General features: G+C 31.9%; 2 protein-coding genes across 11 annotated transcripts in view; one reads left to right on the top strand and one right to left on the bottom strand.

The window, feature by feature from the left end:
* Positions 1-1,659: 1,659 nt before the first annotated feature.
* LOC143151298 (uncharacterized) lies at positions 1,660-13,436 on the bottom strand. 10 transcript variants are annotated; one of them, XR_012993281.1, is made up of 16 exons: positions 12,768-13,213; positions 12,404-12,519; positions 11,341-11,456; positions 11,150-11,273; positions 10,866-11,082; positions 10,507-10,788; positions 10,164-10,423; positions 9,819-9,947; positions 7,744-8,846; positions 7,091-7,432; positions 6,877-7,011; positions 6,526-6,714; positions 6,303-6,448; positions 5,779-5,888; positions 2,982-3,711; positions 1,660-2,895 (listed from the first exon to the last, which is right to left on the bottom strand). XR_012993281.1 is itself a non-coding variant. In XM_076320308.1 (16 exons), the coding sequence occupies exons 2-16, from the start codon at positions 12,470-12,472 to the stop codon at positions 4,114-4,116; spliced, it is 3,198 nt and encodes a 1,065-aa protein (XP_076176423.1). In that variant the 5' UTR covers positions 12,473-12,519; positions 12,768-13,213; the 3' UTR covers positions 4,015-4,113. The 10 variants fall into 10 exon arrangements, 9 of the variants coding, with proteins under 9 accessions (XP_076176419.1, XP_076176423.1, XP_076176416.1 ...); XM_076320308.1 differs by lacking the exons at positions 1,660-2,895; positions 2,982-3,711 and adding an exon at positions 4,015-4,233 and having other exon boundaries at positions 7,744-8,377; positions 8,522-8,846; XM_076320306.1 differs by lacking the exons at positions 1,660-2,895; positions 2,982-3,711 and adding an exon at positions 4,016-4,233 and having other exon boundaries at positions 7,744-8,659; positions 8,744-8,846; positions 12,768-13,212.
* A 5,859-nt stretch (positions 13,437-19,295) lies between these two features.
* L(3)72ab (U5 small nuclear ribonucleoprotein l(3)72Ab) overlaps positions 19,296-20,729 on the top strand; it is a 47,329-nt gene continuing 45,895 nt past the window's right edge. Inside the window, exons 1-2 of the mRNA XM_076320970.1 lie at positions 19,296-19,546; positions 19,759-19,922. Coding sequence (XP_076177085.1) covers positions 19,502-19,546; positions 19,759-19,922 — 209 coding nt within the window. The 5' untranslated portion in view covers positions 19,296-19,501. The remainder of the gene's footprint in view (positions 19,547-19,758; positions 19,923-20,729) is intronic.

Here is a 20,729-nt window from a genome sequence, read left to right as displayed (position 1 = left end):
TATAGAGTACCTGGGGCTGACCTTCAACAACAGCCACACCACTGGTGCTTTAAGGGGTCCTGGCCCTGCGGTTGGTTGAAGGTTTTATTTATCGTCGGCTCTCTAGGTCGACTCCCCCTCCTCTCCTCCCCAACCTTGCGGGGCCCCTGCTCCCAGGTTCGCCGCCTTTAATTAGGTATGATTCATTCGGTAGCCCTATATATGCCCCCCCCCCCCCCCACATATGAACGGGCGACCTGCCTGCTTTCCGAAGCAACCAAACTGTGTTGCACCGGGTCCACAAGCGGGCTGCTTCTACGGCTGCCGCCCGCGAAAATAGGACATTATTCTATGAGGCGGCGACCGTCTTGTCGGGGCTGCCCCCGTGAGATTTGTGCTCGCACACGGCTTTCTATGCGGTGACAACTGCGACTGGCCGAACTGATTAACTTTTATATGAAACATTCTTTCATCATACTATTGAAAGTGCCTGAAAAATTGTAGCGACAGTTATGTGTCACACACTGTATATAACTTCTTTTGAAATCAATGAAAATTCATTTTTATTTATTTCTACATTATATTTTCATTAAATTATTTTTGTTCCTGAAAAAAATTTTATTTACTTCTACTAGTGATTATATAACCAATACTTTCCTGGCATATTGTAAGAAAACAGCAAAAATTGTTGTTCAGTATGAGATCTAACTATTGCATAATAATAATATGTTGCATTTACGCCAATGAAGATCTGCCTCCCGCGTGTTTCTAATTGTCTCCCTCTATTTCGCTACCTCCTTCATCAGTCAGTTATGATTGTTTGTAAACAAACTTCAATCAATTACACAATAAATTTCATCGTTCCTATATAGATAAATTTGTGAAAATGTGTCACAAATATAAAAATATTTCATTTGACGTTCGACAACTTGTGGTATATAATCGAGATAAAGAAAAATAATATAGGAAAATTGGGAAATTGTTAAATTTAAGTAAAAGTACTGTTGTAGTCAATATTACGAAACGATATAATAATGGAAATCGATTTGAATTTGTTCCTCAAACAGGACGTTCGGATTTTCTTAATACTCGTTATAAGCGAAAACTTATTAGTTAAATAAAAATTAATCCAGGATTAAATGCCCCTAACTTAACTGCAGAAATGTTTGAAGAACCTGGAAAGAAAATACACATGAATACAATTTGCAATGTTTTAAAAGAAAACTGGTTATAATAATAGAGGCATGGAAAAGCTAAAAGTACATAAACGAATTCAATCGCAAGAAACGCTTAACATTTGCTAGAGAATTTATTTCTAAAGCACAATCATGTGATCTTTGAGAATGAGAGTCAATTTCACATTTCTAAATGTATCAGACGAAAATTAGTGTGGCATAAATCGAATCAGCAATTACAAATAAATAATATGAGGCTGACAATAAAATATAATGGCGAAACATTAATTTTTATCCATGGAATTTTTTGTGAAATTAAATATTTAGACATATTAAAACAAAATTTAATAAATGTACCCAAGAGTATGAGTATACATGATAGTTTTAAATTTTATCAATAATAAACCCAAGTACAAGTCAAGAATGATTCAAGAATTTTTATTGTACAATTGACCAAAAGTACTTCAGCATTCACACAAGCACCAGATTTAAATTTCATAGAAAATTTATGAAAGATATTGAAATGTGATATTTAGACGACCTCCATAAGACCAAAAAGGAATTACAATTACGATTAATAGAAGAGGAGACGTATTACAGAAAATTACTTATTTAAAATCGTTTTAAACGACGTATACATATACCTACATGTATATATGTACATAGAGAAACAGACTACATAATGTTACGTGTCCAAATATTTTGTTGTTTCTTACTGTTCCAACTATGCAAGTCTTCTGTTTAAGACAGGAAACAGCAACTTCATAGCTGGTATAAAAATTGTCAATATATAGTGTTCGATCCTAATCAAAAGCTTATGTGCAAGATGCTGACATACACTGTGCGCAAATTCTGTTCCTCTGACTGTTTTAGCTAATTTTCCACAATAACTTTTCATTGACTATATATATCCTTTAAGGAAACACAACTTAAATAATTTTATACCGTATTTGTGGGATTTATTTGATATATATATAACAATATTTTCTCCAGTGTGAATTTTTCTTGGTACTTTTTATGCATCTTGTTGAACAGTGGATATATTTTTTCAAGACTATCACCTTCAGCAATAGTGGAGTTGTTAGCAAAATGAAAATTACTAAGAAGTAATTCGAATCTATTCCACAACAAAGTGCTACGTGGTGAGCCAAAATTATAAATACAATCAATTCCTTGACCAATAATTGGCTTGTAACATTGGTAAGGTTACAAAGTAAAGAGTCACACGATTATTTTCAAGATCCACTTTATTGACACTACTGATACGCGGTTGTTGCGACGGCGGTTTCGGACAGTGAGTCTTCTAACAACTGGTAAAGTTTCACCTTGAGTCTGTTTATATGTGTTCCCGGAGAAGTGATGCCTTTTCTGGGGATTTGTACATGATTCCTTACCTTCTCCCCTGCTCTGTTCGTTGGGTGAAAAAGATATTTTCTATTATTTAGAAGTGAATAATGTACATTTTATGTGTTTGCGCCGTATCATTTTACAAACAGGCTTCTTGATTGCAGATTTTCCATATACCTATTTTTTACATTTTGGACAGATTTTGTTAGTCTTACTGTTTTTGCAGTATCTTATCTGGGATGTTTTCTGTTTGCGTAAACCTGTACTTATATTTGTGACTGGTGTTGCTTGATCTTCTTTGCCTAGCTGTTGCTCTTTTTGATATTCGGTAGTAAATTCCTCTCCCAATCGAAATAAAATTTCTTGTCCCGAAATTCCTTCTCCAGTGGTTTCTCTATATAAAACCGAAGCATTTAACCCGGTTAAGTCTAAGATAATGAAAAAAATCATTAAAGATCATCTTCAAGATATAGATTTCACCGTGTATTTTATGGCCATTTAGTTGATCATATCTACACGGAATTTGGTGCTATTATATAATCTAATTTCCTCTGCTATACGGACATTTTCTTCAACTTTTACAAAGTTATATATTGAACTAAAAATCAGTACTTTTTTATTTGATTTAGCTTTGTAAATTGTCAAAGTACAATTATTTGAACAATATAATTTTGTTGAGAAACATGTCATCATATTGTCCTTTTTCTGTTTCGCTAATTTTTGTAGTTCCCTTTTATTTGCGTGAATTGTTCCAACAACAAAGTTTAGTTGCTAGCAACACGCTTATAAAAAAATTGTTCATGGTTATATTTCTTCCACACCCTGTATACAGTTCTACTAATTTCAGAGTAATAAATTCCCCAAGCGGAACTTGCAATCGAGACAAGTAACCAATAAAAATTAGGCATAATTTACCATGATATTCAACTCACAGTGCCCTCTAGAAATAGGGGCAACTCACAATGCCCCCTACGTACATATCTACATAGAGAATTATAAGATTCGAAAGCTTTGAAGAAACTGAATTTCGATATATATTTGTTTGGTTAAATAGATAAAAATCAGTACAAGTAATAGAAGAAAAATGTAAAGGCTTTCTATAACTTTCCTTATCAATCGAAATGCATCAAAATGACACGTCGTTGTTGTTATATTACCGTTGTCTGCTAGATGAAACCTTAATGATCCACGTAAATCTCTTTGGCAAATCCTAAACAGATAAATATAATTCAAACTGTGTATTTTTAACCACAAGCTTGTCAACTTAATGATAAAACAATAGCTTTAAAAAGGCATTACGAATTGTAAACAATTCATTAAACTCAAAGTGTTTAATGATACATGGGGGGGGGGGGGGGGGAGTCTTAAACGGATGAAAGATTCTAATAAAGCAATTAAAAAAAGTGAAGATCAGGAGCAATATATATTACAAATCGTAAGAAAATCCACATTGCTTACCTAATTATAAAAGGAAAATAACTTTATAATTAACGCAGGATGACAAATAATCGATTCTTGATAAGAGTAAATTTTGTACCTACTACTTTAATACTTTTTCTTACAAATAATAATATATATTTTTAAATCGTGTATTAAATTGGATTTCATTTTATTAACTCCGAAGCAATGATTGTACGCACGGCCGCGCCCAGCGAGGTGGCCTCAATGCGGTCACAGATAATATTAAAATCGAATCCATCCAAAAGAGTATTAAAAGATCGCCTACATACCACTAGATAAAAAAAAGGATGTAATAATCAGATAAATGGACAATTTTAGTATGTTAGTTAGAGCAACGGCGGATTCGCAAACATAATTTTACATGTAAAATTTTAAGGCCTAAAGCACATTTTCCCATTATCCAATCGAGCTCATATTTTACAGGAATTACACACGCGCACGCACACGCATGCGCGCCCACCCACACGCATGCGCGCCCACCCACACGCAAACCTCACTCACTCACTCACTCACTCACTCACTCACTCGCTCACACACACACACACACACACACTGGAATCATTCTGGTGAATGAGACCAAAAAATTACAAAAAGAATTTTGATCATCTATATCCTAAGGTTTATCATAACATACGAGTATGTATATTTGTAGTATATTATACTTGTACAACTATTCATTCACCTGTTAAATTTGTATGTATTGTCTACTTATATTTTTACGTTCTGTTTGTAACTAATATTACAAATAAGGAGTCTTAGTAAATAATCAATAAAATACATGGCGCTAATTAAAGTATTGTATCGTTTCATGATTTACATATATTAAAATATTGAAATATAGAGATGCAAAAAGGAATTTAATAAAAATTAGAAGAAACAAAAGCTAATCCCTACAAGATTCAAAACCAGAAACTTTATACCTTGAATTCTTAACACCAACCTCTATTATTGAGAATAAAATGCAACATCTTACTTCCAGTACTAAACAGTACAAAAAATGTAATTTTCTAACAAAACTGTTGATATATAACAATCTTTTTTAAATCAAAAAATATTTTTCATAAAAATAGCTGACCAACTAATACACATTATGTTCAGTTTTCTACTAGTTATCGACCCCTATTATTTGAGCTAGCTTTCGTACAAAATTCATTTATTTAAATCGTGACCCCTTTTATAAGTTTCATATATGCTACTTACATACCATTGTAATAAGTCACAGCACCTTCAAAGGTAACGAAAATACATTTACTTCTCTACGTGAAAGTTGTGTTGAAAGCAATATATAATATGTTAACTCATACTTTACAAGTTAAAACATTTTCAAAATACAATTAGTTTGTTTTATTTAACGCACTTATGTGTTTATCTTTCAAGGAATTCGTAACTAATATTGTAATGACTTCAATAAATTATTAATAAAAATAAGAATAATACTCTAAAATAATTCTATTATAAGTATACATCATTAACTAACCAGACTTTCATGTTGAACAAAATTGGATACTTTCATTATTATTGAAAATATCATAAATTTAAATGGGATACTCTGTACATTTCAATAATATTGATATTTAGGATTACTTCGAAATATATAGCTGTCAAGTCGTACATGTTTTTTACAGGTGACATAAAATTATCGCAACAGTTATGTATACTCTGTAACAATCACGTCGTAATTCTTACTACATTTTAACTAGTGGAGAATACCAGTGTACACCATTTCGCTTGTTTTTGTTTGGAATATTATCGATAACGATATCTGTACTAGTTTTTAAATTACATTTATAACTAATAAGTAGAACTTATGTCAAACCTTTCTTTTATGCAACTTAGCTTTTGCTTCCTTCAGTAGGAGATCGAACGTATTATCTTCATTGGCCTGTGGTATGTGTGCACTATTAGAAGTGTTGCTTGCCATGCCATCTACCAGAAATAATGTATTACATTTAATATATTGACTCAATTATTCCCACATACAACTTTTTTATTTTGTAATACATAATGCAATCAAAACTTGCATATTGTATTAGAAACAATAATAAATAAAAGTAAGTTAAGAAGATAGAAAAACATATTCAGAGTGAATAAATTAGTCATAATTTAAGTATAATGAATATTGGTATACTTAATTTGCTAATGTTAAACAAAATTTGTTCAAATATAGTATTATCTACAATTGATTAACATTTATTATTTTAGCAAAATGACATCTTTATATTCAAAATATAGTCATATGTAAAAATATTTTATGTACTATTTCTCTGATTTAAAAAAAAAAACTAAAATCTTATTAAATAGAACATACAACTCAACGTATAAAATATAATTTATTCTTACCAAGGTCAGCATATTTTACTTTACAAAAAGCTCGGCGACCACCGAAACATAAATCATATCTAGGTAAAGTTGGATCGTCATTACCATGTTCTACTGCTTCATACGCATCATTTTTATAAGCAAATGTTACAAAACCGTAATTATCACTAAAATATGTTGAAAAATTTAGATATTTATATCTTTAATAATATAAGAAAATATTATACAGTATCAAAATAGTTACCCATGTTCACGGAAATGTATACTAATGTCTACTATAGAACCGAAAATTTCGAATCTTCGGCGCAAATCAGCATTCGTAATTCCATCATCTAAACGACCGACATAAATCACCCTTCGTTCTTCTACTTGTCTTTGCTTTTCTCTATCATACCAGTTTTCATACGACTTCCGGTAAGATTTTGACGGTGATCTAATGCAATTAAGAATATAAAAATTGTAAAGATGTAAATAAATATAATTAAATAACATATTCTAAGCAATTATATTTAAATATTATCACCAGTAGTTAGAGCTACTTAATTATAAATAATTTTTCTTCTATTAAAAAATGTCATTAATAGAACCTATTTACCTTTTCCAACCTCTATAACTACGATAGCTGCCTGAGGAATGTCGTCTTTGCCTGTCGTAACTTCGACGATAGCGTTTTTCTTTTTTCCGCCGATTTGACCATTTACTCCTTCCGAAATTTGAACGAGATGAAGATCTACAATTATGGTTGTTGTAGCTTTTTTAATCAAACAATAATGTTTATCTTCTCTTTTATATATATTATAAATAAGTACCTTGAACAACTAGAATATCGAGAGGAACACCTCGACCTCGACCTAGACGATCTAGAACGTGATCGTGAGTATCTTGATCCTGAACTGAAAGTAGATCTAGTATTTGAACGTGAACGTGAACGAGATGACCAACTACTACTTGAACTGACAGAACTACGACGATGGCTTATTCTTCGATGACGTGTATTGCTCTGTTTACGGGATCTGCTTCGACTATTACTGCTTCTACTTCTGCTTCTACTCCCACTTTTACTGTTACTTCTTGATCTAGACCGACTTGAACTAGAACTAATTCTGTTTTTTCTACAAGACTGTGGGCTTGTATTTAGAGTACGCTTTTCTCTGAAAAGTATTAAACATTTTTTAAACAAATTATAGAAAAATAATATTTATATGATACAAGTACATCACTTTTATTCTTACGACAGAACTTCACGGGTGCTTTCTACGCTGCGGCTTACACATCACAGTTTCTTCGTTGAAATGGGAACCATGTATATTAATGCAATTGACTATACAAACGTGGAACACGCTTTGATACGTTACAAAAACACCATTTCTCGCGTATCGTACGCGGCGGGCGAAATACATCCGTGTAGTCCTAGTCTTATATTTATGGCAAGTATACCTAACATGTACTTTTTAACTTTTACCTTTGTTCCTCATATCTTTCATCAACATCAATTAAAGATTTTGAAGGAAACTCAAACACAGTTTCATAAGTTTGTATTCCTACATTACAGGTGACTGCTTTTGGACGAACTTTCTCCTCGTCTATGTCTATTTTTGGTTTTAAAACTGATACAATTTCTCTTTCGGACCAAATGAGATTCCCGGGATCGTCTTTGATAGGTTCAGTTGTGGTAGAAGCATGATGAACATATACCAGTGTCATAGGTTGTATTGGTGAATTTGTTCTACTATTATCACTACGATTTTGTTCCCTTCTACTTCTGTATTCGGCCAAATTTAATTTTCTACGAGGAGGTTTGCTTTCCTCTTCTTTTGGAAATGTTTTTTCAGTATCATGAACAATAATATTGTGTACTTTATCGTTTAATGCATTAGAAATAGTTATTATACTTTCATTAGAGGTAGTCATTAAAATTGGTAGTTGAATATTAAGTGGCTTTTTTAATACAGAAATCATTTGTTTTGTTTTTTGAGTTCCTGTTTTTACAGTTTTTGTTTTCCTCAAAACATCTCGTTGTAGTTGCAAAATACTTGTTGCTAAAGCTGAACGTATTTTCATTTTTTGTGTTGAAGTATTTAAAGATTCACTGTGAACTTGGTTAATACAATTTGATATGTTACTTAAAATATTATTATTCTGATTACTTTCTTGTTCAGTTAGTACTCCTTTCTCACAATTCTTAATTTCATTTTTTAATTTCATAAATCCATTAACTTGAACACCATTAAACACTGTACCTTCTGATTTTTCTTCATTATCACTTACTTTGCTTGATTCTAAACTATCGTCTTTTCTTGTAGTCCCTTCAGTTGAATATTCTTTTCTCTTTGTCACAGTTTTGTCCAAATGTGATGAAAATGTTTGTTTAACACATGCTGTATGAGAATGAGATGGTTGCCAGCCATAATTCTTAAATAAAGTTACTTTTTCACTGTCGCTAAATTGTCTTTCATACTCACTGTTACTATCTGAACTAGATGAGGAATTACTATTACTACAATAATCATGATCCAAATGGACTAGTCCACCGTCAATAGCTCTACTTTTAGTATTATTTGTCACCTAACACAATGAAATAGTTATTATTTACACTTCTGAAAAAGATAGTATTTATATCATTAAATTCTTTTTAACACGTTGACTACCATAATCCCATTGTATAAAGTGCACCTTTCATATAGGTACCAGCTATGTAATAACTTTATTATTTATTTTATTTTTTATAAATAATTATATAAGTTTTAAATGCTTACTCATATTTATTTTTCTTTTATATGCCTGTTAGTCATTAGTTATTTATAGATGGCATCCGTCGACAGGTTGACAACTATAAATTAACTCATACTTGGCAGTTAACATGTTAAATTTATCTCTGTGTATACTAGAATTAAAAGCTAATAAATCCACCATAACTTTAGTTTAAATAAAAACACCATAATGAAATTAACCCTTAAAATTAATTTATTTGTTACCTGTATTTAATCACGCACGTAATCATTATTACTGGTCAAATATAATGATTGACCAGTTTGTTTTATTAATTGCAAACAAGTTGAATGAAATCATTACAAAAATAAATTTCCTGGATCAAGTCCTTATAGTTTTTATCATCCCTTCATTTGAAACTACATCTTAAACCACAAAAATATTTCTTCCAATTTTGGAAAAACATGAATATCGTATAAAATCAAGTTTCAATTGTATAGTTGAAGATGATGAGATCCAACTTCATAATTATCTCTTTGGTAGATTTGTAAGGTTTATGCCATAGCATTGTTATATTGCAACAAATTTCAATAGTACATTTCTTTTGTGATTGTTTTAAAAACTTTATGCATTGTTGGCAGAAGTATGTGGTGAATTTTGTTAATACACATATGTATATACATAACAAAATAATTCATTTTAAGGATTAAATTTTCTGTTCCATTTAACAAAATATCCTTATTTAAATTCCAGTTATGAAGATGGCAGTATTACTTTTTCAGTTCTTGTAAAAAAGAAAACACGTTACTAATTAATTTTATACTCAACTATTTTCAGAAGCTTGTTTCGAGAAAGTGTTGCAGCAGCATCTTGCATGCGTGTTCCATTACTGCGGCCACTACTTTGTGCATTCGGCATTGATGGTATTAATGAAATCAGCTTTTTATTTCTAGATGTCTAATATATTATAATTATATTATAATGTATTCAATATAAATTTAATTTTATTCTTAATAAAATTTTTATTTATGCAGAAGAAAAAAATTGGGCAATTAAATTAGTATACCAAGATTCAAACTTGGATCTTTTATTTGTCAGGAGATTACTTTAACTATTTATAACCCACAATAACTATCGCGTAGATTTATAATATTTAATTTTTCATATAGTTACCTTTATCTTTTCAATCACTCTTTCAGGTAATGCATCTCTAATATTCCTAATATTCTTATGCAAATTTGAAATTTGTGATAATGATGTTTTTGTAGTTGTGATCCCAGATTGTTTTATGCGTTGTTGAATTTTAGTAGATTTAATGTGTAAATCTTGTTCATATTCTGTATTAATTTTGGTAGATGTATAAGATGATATTACAGTATTTTCAGAAGCTTCAAATTGTTCTAATAAACTTTCAACGGTTCCAGCTTCCAGAGCTATAATAATAAATATTAATCACCTTCAATACATTTTTGTAAATTTATTTACTTAAAATTTCTCCAAATATAAAAAGTATTACCTGGTAAATAATTTGGAATCGACTCATTTTTATCATAATTAGTATTCTTTATATTTTTATTATGTTGTATAGAATTTTTTTTCTTCTTCTTTTGCTTCATTAATACATTTGCAGTGATATTAATTCCTATGCTCTCATACTTAGGTACATCCTTTTTAATTTTATTTTGTTTTCTTGTATGTTTGGACTCCTTAGGTAATGATTTAGACACTGTTTCTATTTTCTTATTATCACTGTCTTCATCACATATTTTATCATATGAATTTTGTTTTATTGCACCCTCTATAAAAAATGTGAACTTGTATTACAATAGAAATAATTGTTAATTAAATGACAATATGAACTTAAATTAAATAAACCTATGTCTTTACTACTACTTTCTGGTTCTTCAGTATTTTGACTGCTTTGAAGAGATTTTTTTCCTAAATTCTTTTGATTTGTTTTTAAATAATCAGATTTTAATGTTTGTATTGATTGTTCATCATGAAATACACTTTCTGAAATACAAAAGCTTTTTTTATCAGTAGTATTCATGCTTAATCCTATTACATCCATGTATTCATCCATATCAGTGGCCTAAAAACAGGTTGTGTAAGTTCATTCTATAAATAATAAATAATAAACGTAAAATACTAGTGGACACCTGTAAATAGCCAATATGTTCTTGCCAATCTGTAAGAACTTTTGCAAAATCTTCTTTAATATTATCAATTTTGGAAATTGTAGGAATTTCTGAAATTGATATTTCATCCATATCGCCAGTAGGTCTGAAATACATGTCTATTAACATATTTTGTTCTGGAAATTTGATACAATATAACATAAATTACTTACTCATGTTCATTGCTCCATAAGCTATCAGAGTTTACAATATCAAGATGTGTTTCCATATAATCAAAATCATTTTCAACCATGTGCATTAATAAATCTTGAGGTTTTTCCATTAAATTCTGTTAAAGATGATATATTTTACAATAGTTATTTTAATATAACTTAATGATACAAAATAGTATATATAAAAAGTGTATCATCACCATATTTAATTATTATATCGAACTTTGTAGCTTACAATACAAATAATATTTATTTAATAATAGTACTAATAATCACTGATAAATGGAAAATAAAATTTTTAAGAACTCTTGGATCATAATTTAACTTGGGTTAAATTTATTGTTAGTAATTTCAAACAACGAAATATTAATTTAAAAAAATATTTTACTGCATCAAATTATGACTATAAAACAAAATATATACAATTTATATGTGTTGAACTATTTTACAATTTAATTCGTACAATGTACGTATCAAACTGTTTTAATCGTACACATACAAATAAGTAGAAATACAATAAGCTGCTGAGTTTGTAATCTCCTGAATCAAACTGTAAGGAATTAAATAACAGATTAAAAACTCTTTATAACTTCAACTTAACTGATACATTTCTATATATTTAGAGAAAATCAATAAGACATTCATGTCTGATAAAAAGGCACATCACAGGTAATAAATTAACATAGATAGAAAAAAAATACAAATGTAAAATATTTTTTTCAATGTATTGACAGAGGAAAATCAATGAGGAACAAGATATGATTGAAAGACTAATGTTAAATTGTATTGTATGCTTAAAAATCCACCATACACGAATGGTAACTATTATAAAATTATTTACAAAAACTGACAAAAAACATATAATGCATGTTATCTTGTAGTTTTATAATAAATTTAATTAATTTAAATTATAGAAAAAAGGCATCTGTTTAGCTATATCTTTAAGCTTAATTAAATTGTATAATGAATATTCATATACATACACAGAGAGCACAAGAGCCTATATATAAAATTATGAGAAGTAATTGCTTAGTTGTTAATAAAAATTAATTAAATGCGTTACCTGATCCAAAGATAATGAGAAATCTGAAAAGTGTTCTTCATCATGAAAATTTAAAAATCCTGTTTCCATGATATGACTTCGAGTTCTTGAATGAAACAATTGCTTGTATTACTAGCCTGTAATTTATAGTATTAATGAAAAATAAATGAGAAGCTTAACAAAGTGAGATGAAATAGCCATGCGTTTATTTAAGGTTATGTTCGAAAAAAGGATAGTATGACACGAACTTCGATATATGTAAATATATTAAAACTCATACTCAATCTACAGTATTATTTTACACTTAAATAGAGTACACATGTGTAGGTATAATAGTTAAATTGAAATATATTTCAAAATAAAATATAAAATTTATACACATTACCCTGAGCAAATGTGAAAACGCTAAAGATCGACAGATGCGGGATACCGTTATTCTTATATAGGAATACAAGAACTTAAAACATCTTGTCACATAACCACACTTTGACATATACAATGTAGTATAACGTGTCGATAAAAATTAAATTTATAAAACTGCTTTAATAATCGCAACTATCATTCGATTTTAAATGTATGTCTGAGCTTCGTTCCTTGAGACGATTACGCTTGCTCGTGCGTGCACATATGTGTGTAAATGATCGCCACTACCGTGTGCACGTGTGCCCACGCGTGTAAAAAGAAAGCGTACGACATATATAATCGCTTAAAATGCCACACCTCCGTTCATTTCATATAATTTTAAAAACCAATCTACAGTTCTGTTGTAGAAAAGTTATTAATAAATATTTACGTTACTTTATATATCGTTATTATCAATATAATTATTATTTTCAAGATGTTTTTACATAATAGTATACAAATTGAACAGCATGTATCACTTGCTGCATGCCGTCGATCATAAATGACTACTTACATGTGTAAGTTGAAATTTTCACAGAAGAATAACGTGTCTTCATGTAACACTGCACTGTAAATAGTATTACGAACAATCTCTGTATTTACATATAAACTTAATGTTAGTACTTATTCAATGTATACAAGCATGTAAGCATACGTGATTGACACGTCTATACACAATTACCATCCCGGTGGACAGTAGACATAATGTTTATCTAGATAAAATTTTCGAATAACGAATGAAAGATACAGAACTTTTAATTTATTCCTCGTATAAAAACAAATGAATTATAAAACAATTTTATATCCTTCGTTGAATCGAAAAACTGTTAAATCAAATAAACGTTACAAATAAATCATTATACATTGTTTTTATCTATCTTCTGTTATTCGAAAAAAAAACTTTGCCTATATCTGTTCCGTGCATCATACACTCTAGCGTACACCGGCTCAGATAGATATTGGCTAATTGAAGGAAAAATCGCCATGTTCTGAGTTACCCTTTCTTCTTTGCATGATATTTCTGCGTACTGTGCAAGCAGATGCGCATCACTGTATCACTGATCTATGACAATTTCTCAAAGCGTATTTTCACTTGGGTAACATTTAATTAACATTTTCCAAAAGACATAATTGTAATTGTAGATATTAAGAAATATTGTTGTATTTTACGATATAACTTACAAAACTATCCTACAATTATAAATATTAGTACTTTTGTCTTATAAATTACATTTTAAAAACTATGTGCTTTCGTACATATGTATTGTCCATCTATGAATGGATTATTAATCAATATGTTCTTTGCTGCAGCGAGTATTAGGGTATTACTTTTCTTTTTTTTTGAACAATAAAGTCTTTATTATGTGGATTAATACCCAAAATACCTTTGTAAGTTTTACTATTTCCATCTTCGGTGTAAGTACTGTATTTGACACTGTATAGTTCCTCCAACCTTATAAACATCTTTACAATGTTACTTTCTATTTTGCCCGCACTACTGGTATGGTTTATAATACAGGAACTGTAGTTGTTTTTGTAGTGTGCATGTGTTCGTACACCTTTTTTCGTTCTATTTTGGAAAAATTGTCTAATGACAAAATAAAATAAATAACGTAATAGACATCTTCTTCCGGCAAATTATAAATCATACAAATTAATGACACCATCGATATTTTATTTTTATTCACCATAAATATGAATTATTTTACTTCTATTTTGATCTATAAAACTTTAATCAGATACAAGTTGTCAGTAATTGTGTTCAGATACAAGCGAATAGGTTTCTGCAAAATCAAAACAAATTAAAAATACTAACATAAGATGAAGAGAAATATTAATACGCCTCGAATTCTATTAGGTAATCATTTTGTAGATATTTCTCTAAATATCTTAAAGAATAGAGGTTTTACAAGGAAATGTTTCAAACAAAAGTTATATATATTTTTTGTTGAATAAAATTTTGAAATAAAAGATATAGGTTTATAATAAAAAAAAAGTTGACTTTTAAGAGATAATGCCATTAAATCCATTCTCAAAATCACAAAAGACGTGTTACAACTTTTTTTTTTAATTAGTTGTCTACGAGATGTTTCTTTGTAAAAACTTAAATTGACAATCTTCTATATCTATTCTGTAATAAAGACAGAAGATTATTTTAAAACTGGGAAAGGAATTATCAACTTATTTGATGTACTATTAAGAATAAATTAAGTTAAAATGAAAAATAATATCGTGGTATTGGAATCTTCCGTTTCCACTTGGGCCTGCTTCGAGTGCAGACCTAGAAGAATGTAATGAGTGCGGTAAACACTTTGGCGCCGGTCTATCGCCAGGTCTCCCGAAGGGCACGAGCAATCCTTCACAGGGGGTCCTGCAAGACGATCGAGCGTGGGAGTGTATGAGAGTGAAAGGAAATGTGTGTAGTTTGGAGAAAGTGAAGAGTGTGTAAAAAAGACGAGCGATTGAGATTAGCAAACGTGACTAGATATCTAAAATGAGAGAGACTGAGGATTAGAATGAAAGGGAATTAATGCGTGTGAAGATATAAGGTTTGAGAGAAGAGCGTTTAGGGCAGTCTTTGGGAGTCATTGAGAGTCCTTGCTGTAAAAGTGTCGAAGGGTGTCGTGTCGCGTAAAGAAGAAACAGCGTAGTCAGCGTAGTTATTAATTGTGTACTTTGTTAATGTTTTGTTCCTACTACTACCTCATTCAATACACATATATCCTAGAACTTTATTCATCCTTATTTTATAACCACCACCACTACTAACTAATAAATAAAATTATTCTAAATACTAGGTTAATAAATAAATCCTACAATATGTATTCTAAATATTAGGAGATAATCTTTCTAACACTTTCTTGACTCCTTGGAGTGAGATCGGAGGGAATATGGGAATTTACTATTTCATCATCTCTCTGCTCACTAAAACCTCCATAGTGATATACAGTGAGACCTAAATTCACGGTTAACTATGAGCAAATCTGTCAGGCGGGTAGGTCGCTTGGTTTCACGGAGGCCTCGTACAGAACTACCAAGTGGACCATTCCCATATAGAAGTGGTGGACCCGGTCACTCGACTTTCCAGATTGGGAAAGAACCGACCCAGGGTACCGTTCTCGGCCCTTTCCCCCCCCCCCCCCCATGATCCTTGACAGCCAACACCAATGTGTTGTTAGCTTAACTATGTTACGCTAACATCGTCGGGGAAATCTTCGGCTCGCAGAACGGTGTTGTACCCAAGGTTCAATAGCAGAGACCCTAGTACAGACACTGGCATAGTCCATATAAGAATATATCTCTCTCTGCTTCATTCCGTACTGACCTTTTTTTTTCATGGGAGAAATCTTCAAAAGACTTTCCGACCCATTGGGGTGGGATCAAGGTTGTGTAGGATTCACTGCAACCAAACTCGGATTGTAGAACCTACCCATTAAAACTCTCACGGCGACTATCCTCGTACTTTGTTGGGGAAATACCAGGAACCACTAGCTAACGAAGCTTCTGATGCTTCCAGAAACACGAGAGGTATCACACCCTTGTGTCTAGGAGCACAGCACTACAGCATTACCTGCTCCCAGAAGGAACTCATGACTATCTGTTTCCTCTCTCCACCGATCATAGCTTGTACTACGCTCAGCTATGCGATAAGTGAAACTACCAAGGCCTCTGCTGACCCATTCCAAGAGGAGCGGCCGGACAACCTCAACAGTTCGCTGGCCAGCGGTGGTCACTGCAGCAACATGAACTGCTAAGTCCAACATCAGGGTTCCACACTCCGTTTCCTCCAGAACGAGCCCCGATTATAAGACTTGCAGCAGTCGTCAAACACGACCGCGTGAGAGCCTACAAGCAAATCCAACGGGGAAGTGTCGTAAAGGCGGTCGCCGTCGTGTAGGACACAATCTTATATCCCTGAACGACCCGTAGTGCAAACCGTCTATGTACCCGACGCAACATTGCCATGTCATGTGACCGTCTCCGGTCAAGTTCCCCATTCCCACAGGGGCCCCCTAAAGGACTGTTTAACAAATCATATTCGTGTGTGGGAAGGAGTCCGTCCAGTCCGCCGACGATTCTCTCCAGCTGCGGAACCAGGTAAGCGAAGTGCTCCTAGAAATGCCAGTGGCTGTTGAGAATTAATCCCAAGTACATCATCTGTAACTTCACTTCGACATTAGTTTTATCTATCCTGATCAGGGGGGAGGGCGGTAACGATGCCTGTCAAAGAGCATAAAACGCCAGATCTTCAGTCTCATGGACCGCCATCTCGAGACCTAACTCCCTGATCTTTTCTATAACGAGCCGGACTCCTTCATCGGCCCGCTAGATGGACCTTTTCTAGTGACACCCAATGCCCAGCTCCAACGTGTCGTTCATGTAACACATCAGATTGACACCGCCCTCTGTGCACAGAACAGAGTTGTACTCGAGATTTCAAAGTAGGGATCCCAGTACGGACCCCTGCAGAACCTCAACATGCACCTCCTTTTGCACCATCTCGCACTGACTCGGACACTCGATTCATCTGTCGCAGATGTAGTCCCCGACCACCGCCCGAAAATAGGCGGGAACCCGATGATTTTCGAGTTCTTGCCTAATTGCCTCCCAGAGTAGGGTGTTAAAGGCGTTGGTGATGCCCAGGGATGCAACCATTGTCATCCTGTTCTAAGAGACGGCCGAGGACGAAAAGGACCGGACGTGGCAGATTGTGTGAACGATCGACCGATTCTCCCAGGACCCGAATTGGCAATCAGTTAGATCGGACCCATCTCACGATAGGAGCCTAGCTACCTTCCATTGGAAAGGGAATCGTCTAGACTCCAAATAACGGTTACAAAGTTGCCGGAGATAGTCTTTGAGGACTCCTTGGGTCAGGACCCAGACTAGACCAGACACCCCATCAGCGATATCCCTTGCTTCGAGTCGCCTAATTTCTCCTCAGGGTAAGGTGTTAAAGGCATTAGCAATAACCAAAAACATCGCCAATGCCACTTCACCCCTGAAAGCAGCTGAGGTTGAGAGGGATTGAAAGCAATGAATCGCATTGATGATCCCTTCTAGAATTCAAACTGATACTCAGCCAGATCGGACAGGTGCCCGATGATGTAGGATGCCAGGACTTTTTCGAAAAGTTTGTTCGTAACGTCGAAAAGACAAATAGGCCGCGGACTGAAAGTCCCAGATTTGGTTAGGCACACGGTATGGGTCCCAGGGTCCCAGTCGCGGCCAGTTCTTCAGCAGCGACCTCCAGCTCAGCAGACTAAGTGCTGTACCGAACATAGACTATGTCCCTAAGCAGTTGGTGGTCAAAATCAATGTGGCCAGATTTCATTCCTTAAATCGTTGACTGGGAAGATCTAATGCGTTGAAGGCACTACAGTGAAAGAAGATCGAAATCACATCACAATTAATGCCTTCAACGCACAATGCGTGAAGGAGAGGGACGGCTCCCACTGTATGCCTTCTTCCATTCTTTTCAGTCAGCGATTTAGGGAATGAAATCTAGCCACACTCTCAACGTAGAGTTACTCATTCTTTTGCTCACTCCCACACACTTTCTCTCCTTCACACATACACTTTTACACTCTCGAAATTCCATCCCTATTTCAAATTTATCTTTTTCTGTAATTTTACAATAACTTTTCGTTCGGATAAAAATGTTTGATTTTTCATTTTGACTGTCTGAAGTAGACTGTTATTAGTTAAAAATAACACAGTTGATCTCATCACATTCACTTGTTTTATTTTTTGTTCGTGTTTAAGCATTTTATCTAACAAACATTTGTGGATTAATACTTTGACGTTCAAATTTTTTGATACATTATGATAGTTTATTTATTTTTTTATTATGTTTAACAATTATGCATTTCAAAGAATGTTACTTTACTTTGATTTAATAAAAATTAATTTCTATATGTTTTGTTTAAATTTTACGTGCGTTTTTTTTTCTTTTTCATATACATACATCTTTATATATATTGTACCTACATTAAATGTGGTAGGTAGACAAGACTTATGCCGTTGATCGTTTGAAATGAATATTTCATTTAATTTTTTTGTTATTAGAATAAAATAGGAACAAAATTTATTTACTACTTTTGTACAAAATTTAATTCTCTCTAATCAGATCTTGAGATGAGAATATAAAACTCAAATATGAAGTTTTTATAAGACTATTTTAATAATCAAAATGTGATCAAGTTTTAAAGCATGTTTTTCTCTAAAAACATTTTTGACATTTTTCTTTATTACAATCTTTTTCTGTGTAATGCGAATTCTGAACAACCTTCTGTTTCCAGTTTGTCTTCTTGTAAATGGCACTTACGAAAATAAGAGAGAAAGCCATACATTCTTCGTTTTCGACTCCCTGAAGTTGTCGAAGTATCGAGCTCATGGACACGCACTGTTACATTAGTATAGAATGGTGGGGAAAATTCCATGATTCGCTGTGCAGTTCACTCTGCGTGACTAGTATCATATATGGATATTCATCAATATTCAGATATTCTGTAGGAATTATATATCAATTTTTCTCTAGTTTTGTGATAAAGAACATAACAAATATACTTTCTAATCAAATTAAAAATGTAAAACAAATAAGTTATATTTTAGTTACTGTTCAGTGAATATAAAAAAGGAGAACCTACAATGTTTATGAGAAAATATTTGTGTTCGCTTTGAAATTTTCCAGTTATTTAGGATCAGAAAATAATCATGGCTGATGCTGCAGCAAGACAATTGCAATACGAGTATAAAGCCGTTAGTATATTTATTAACCAAAATGAAAGATTATTATAATTTATGTCATAGATTGTGTACTGTATTATATTATCTGTATTAATTTATTCGAATGCATTTAATTTATTTACTGTATGATATATTGATATTGTTACATATATTTATGAAACAAAATACTAAACCAAAGAATTTTTTTATGTGTTTTTATCAATCATATTTATTTATATTTTCAGAATTCTAATCTTGTTTTACAAGCTGATGTGAGATTAATAGAAAGACGTAGTAGAGATGAAGCTACCGGTGAGGTTATGTCGCTTGTTGGAAAACTTGATGGAACACGTATGGGTGATAGAGCACAACGTACCAAACCAGGAAAAGCAGAAGAACGAAAAGTCAAGTAAGTATTAATGATTTTTAACAATTTTTTAATCTATTTATAAATTTAAAAGTCAATAAAAATAATTCTGTGAATTTATTAATTTGATACTTTAATTGCAAGTGTTTGCGATCCTTTTTAGAAATACATATCTTAAAAAATTAAAAAATGTATGCAGAAATTCTCAGTAATAATAACTATATGTAATATTTAACACAGTTAAATAAATAATGATTCAAAATTAAGAGTAGAAAATTACAAGAAGCAAATAAAATTGAGAAGAAAAATTAAATACCTAATTACAAAATAGAAACTTATCAGGTTAATTTTTCAAAGTTGGTGAAAGCCTAATAAAATAATAACATAATGTTTTAATTTAAAAGATTGTATTAATATGAGCACTAATATTAGTTCATTTCATTTAAAAAAGTTGTTAGCACTTATACTAACTTTCTCAAGGATAGGCCTTGGTACAGAGGTTGATAACTTTCCACCTAAATGGAAATAATTAATGGCATAGGGTACATATTATATATATGCAAAAATGTGTTAATTTATATTCAATCAAAACTGTAAATATTAATGACAAATGATACATAGATTTTCAATGACTTTCAAGTTAAAATAATTAGATATTAACAATCGTTACTAGAGACAGTATTTTATAAGCCATATTTAATAATTCTTCTCAATGTTGTTTAGTTCCCTATAATTTTCTACTTTAAATCTTTGTTCATTAATAAAGTAAAATTAATAAAGTTGTAAAATTGTTCTTATTGGTATAATAAGAAAATTGGTATAATGGTTCATATGATGTTTCATTTTATG

The sequence above is a fragment of the Ptiloglossa arizonensis genome, chromosome 9 (genome assembly GCF_051014685.1).
Source record: "Ptiloglossa arizonensis isolate GNS036 chromosome 9, iyPtiAriz1_principal, whole genome shotgun sequence".
In the NCBI taxonomy this organism is placed as follows: domain Eukaryota; kingdom Metazoa; phylum Arthropoda; class Insecta; order Hymenoptera; family Colletidae; genus Ptiloglossa; species Ptiloglossa arizonensis.
Note: the sequence above shows the minus strand (reverse complement) of the source record. Positions and strands in the feature narration are given on the sequence as shown.

Excerpts from the sequence above, each read along its gene's own strand:
- LOC143151298 (XM_076320301.1), bottom strand. The coding sequence starts at position 12,472 with ATGGAAACAGGATTTTTAAATTTTCATGATGAAGAACACTTTTCAGAT. Across the intron at positions 10,789-10,865 it reads AAGTAGTAGTAAAGACATAG|AGGGTGCAATAAAACAAAAT; the intron begins GTTTATTTAATT and ends CATTTTTTATAG. Across the intron at positions 7,012-7,090 it reads CGATATTCTAGTTGTTCAAG|ATCTTCATCTCGTTCAAATT; the intron begins GTACTTATTTAT and ends CCATAATTGTAG.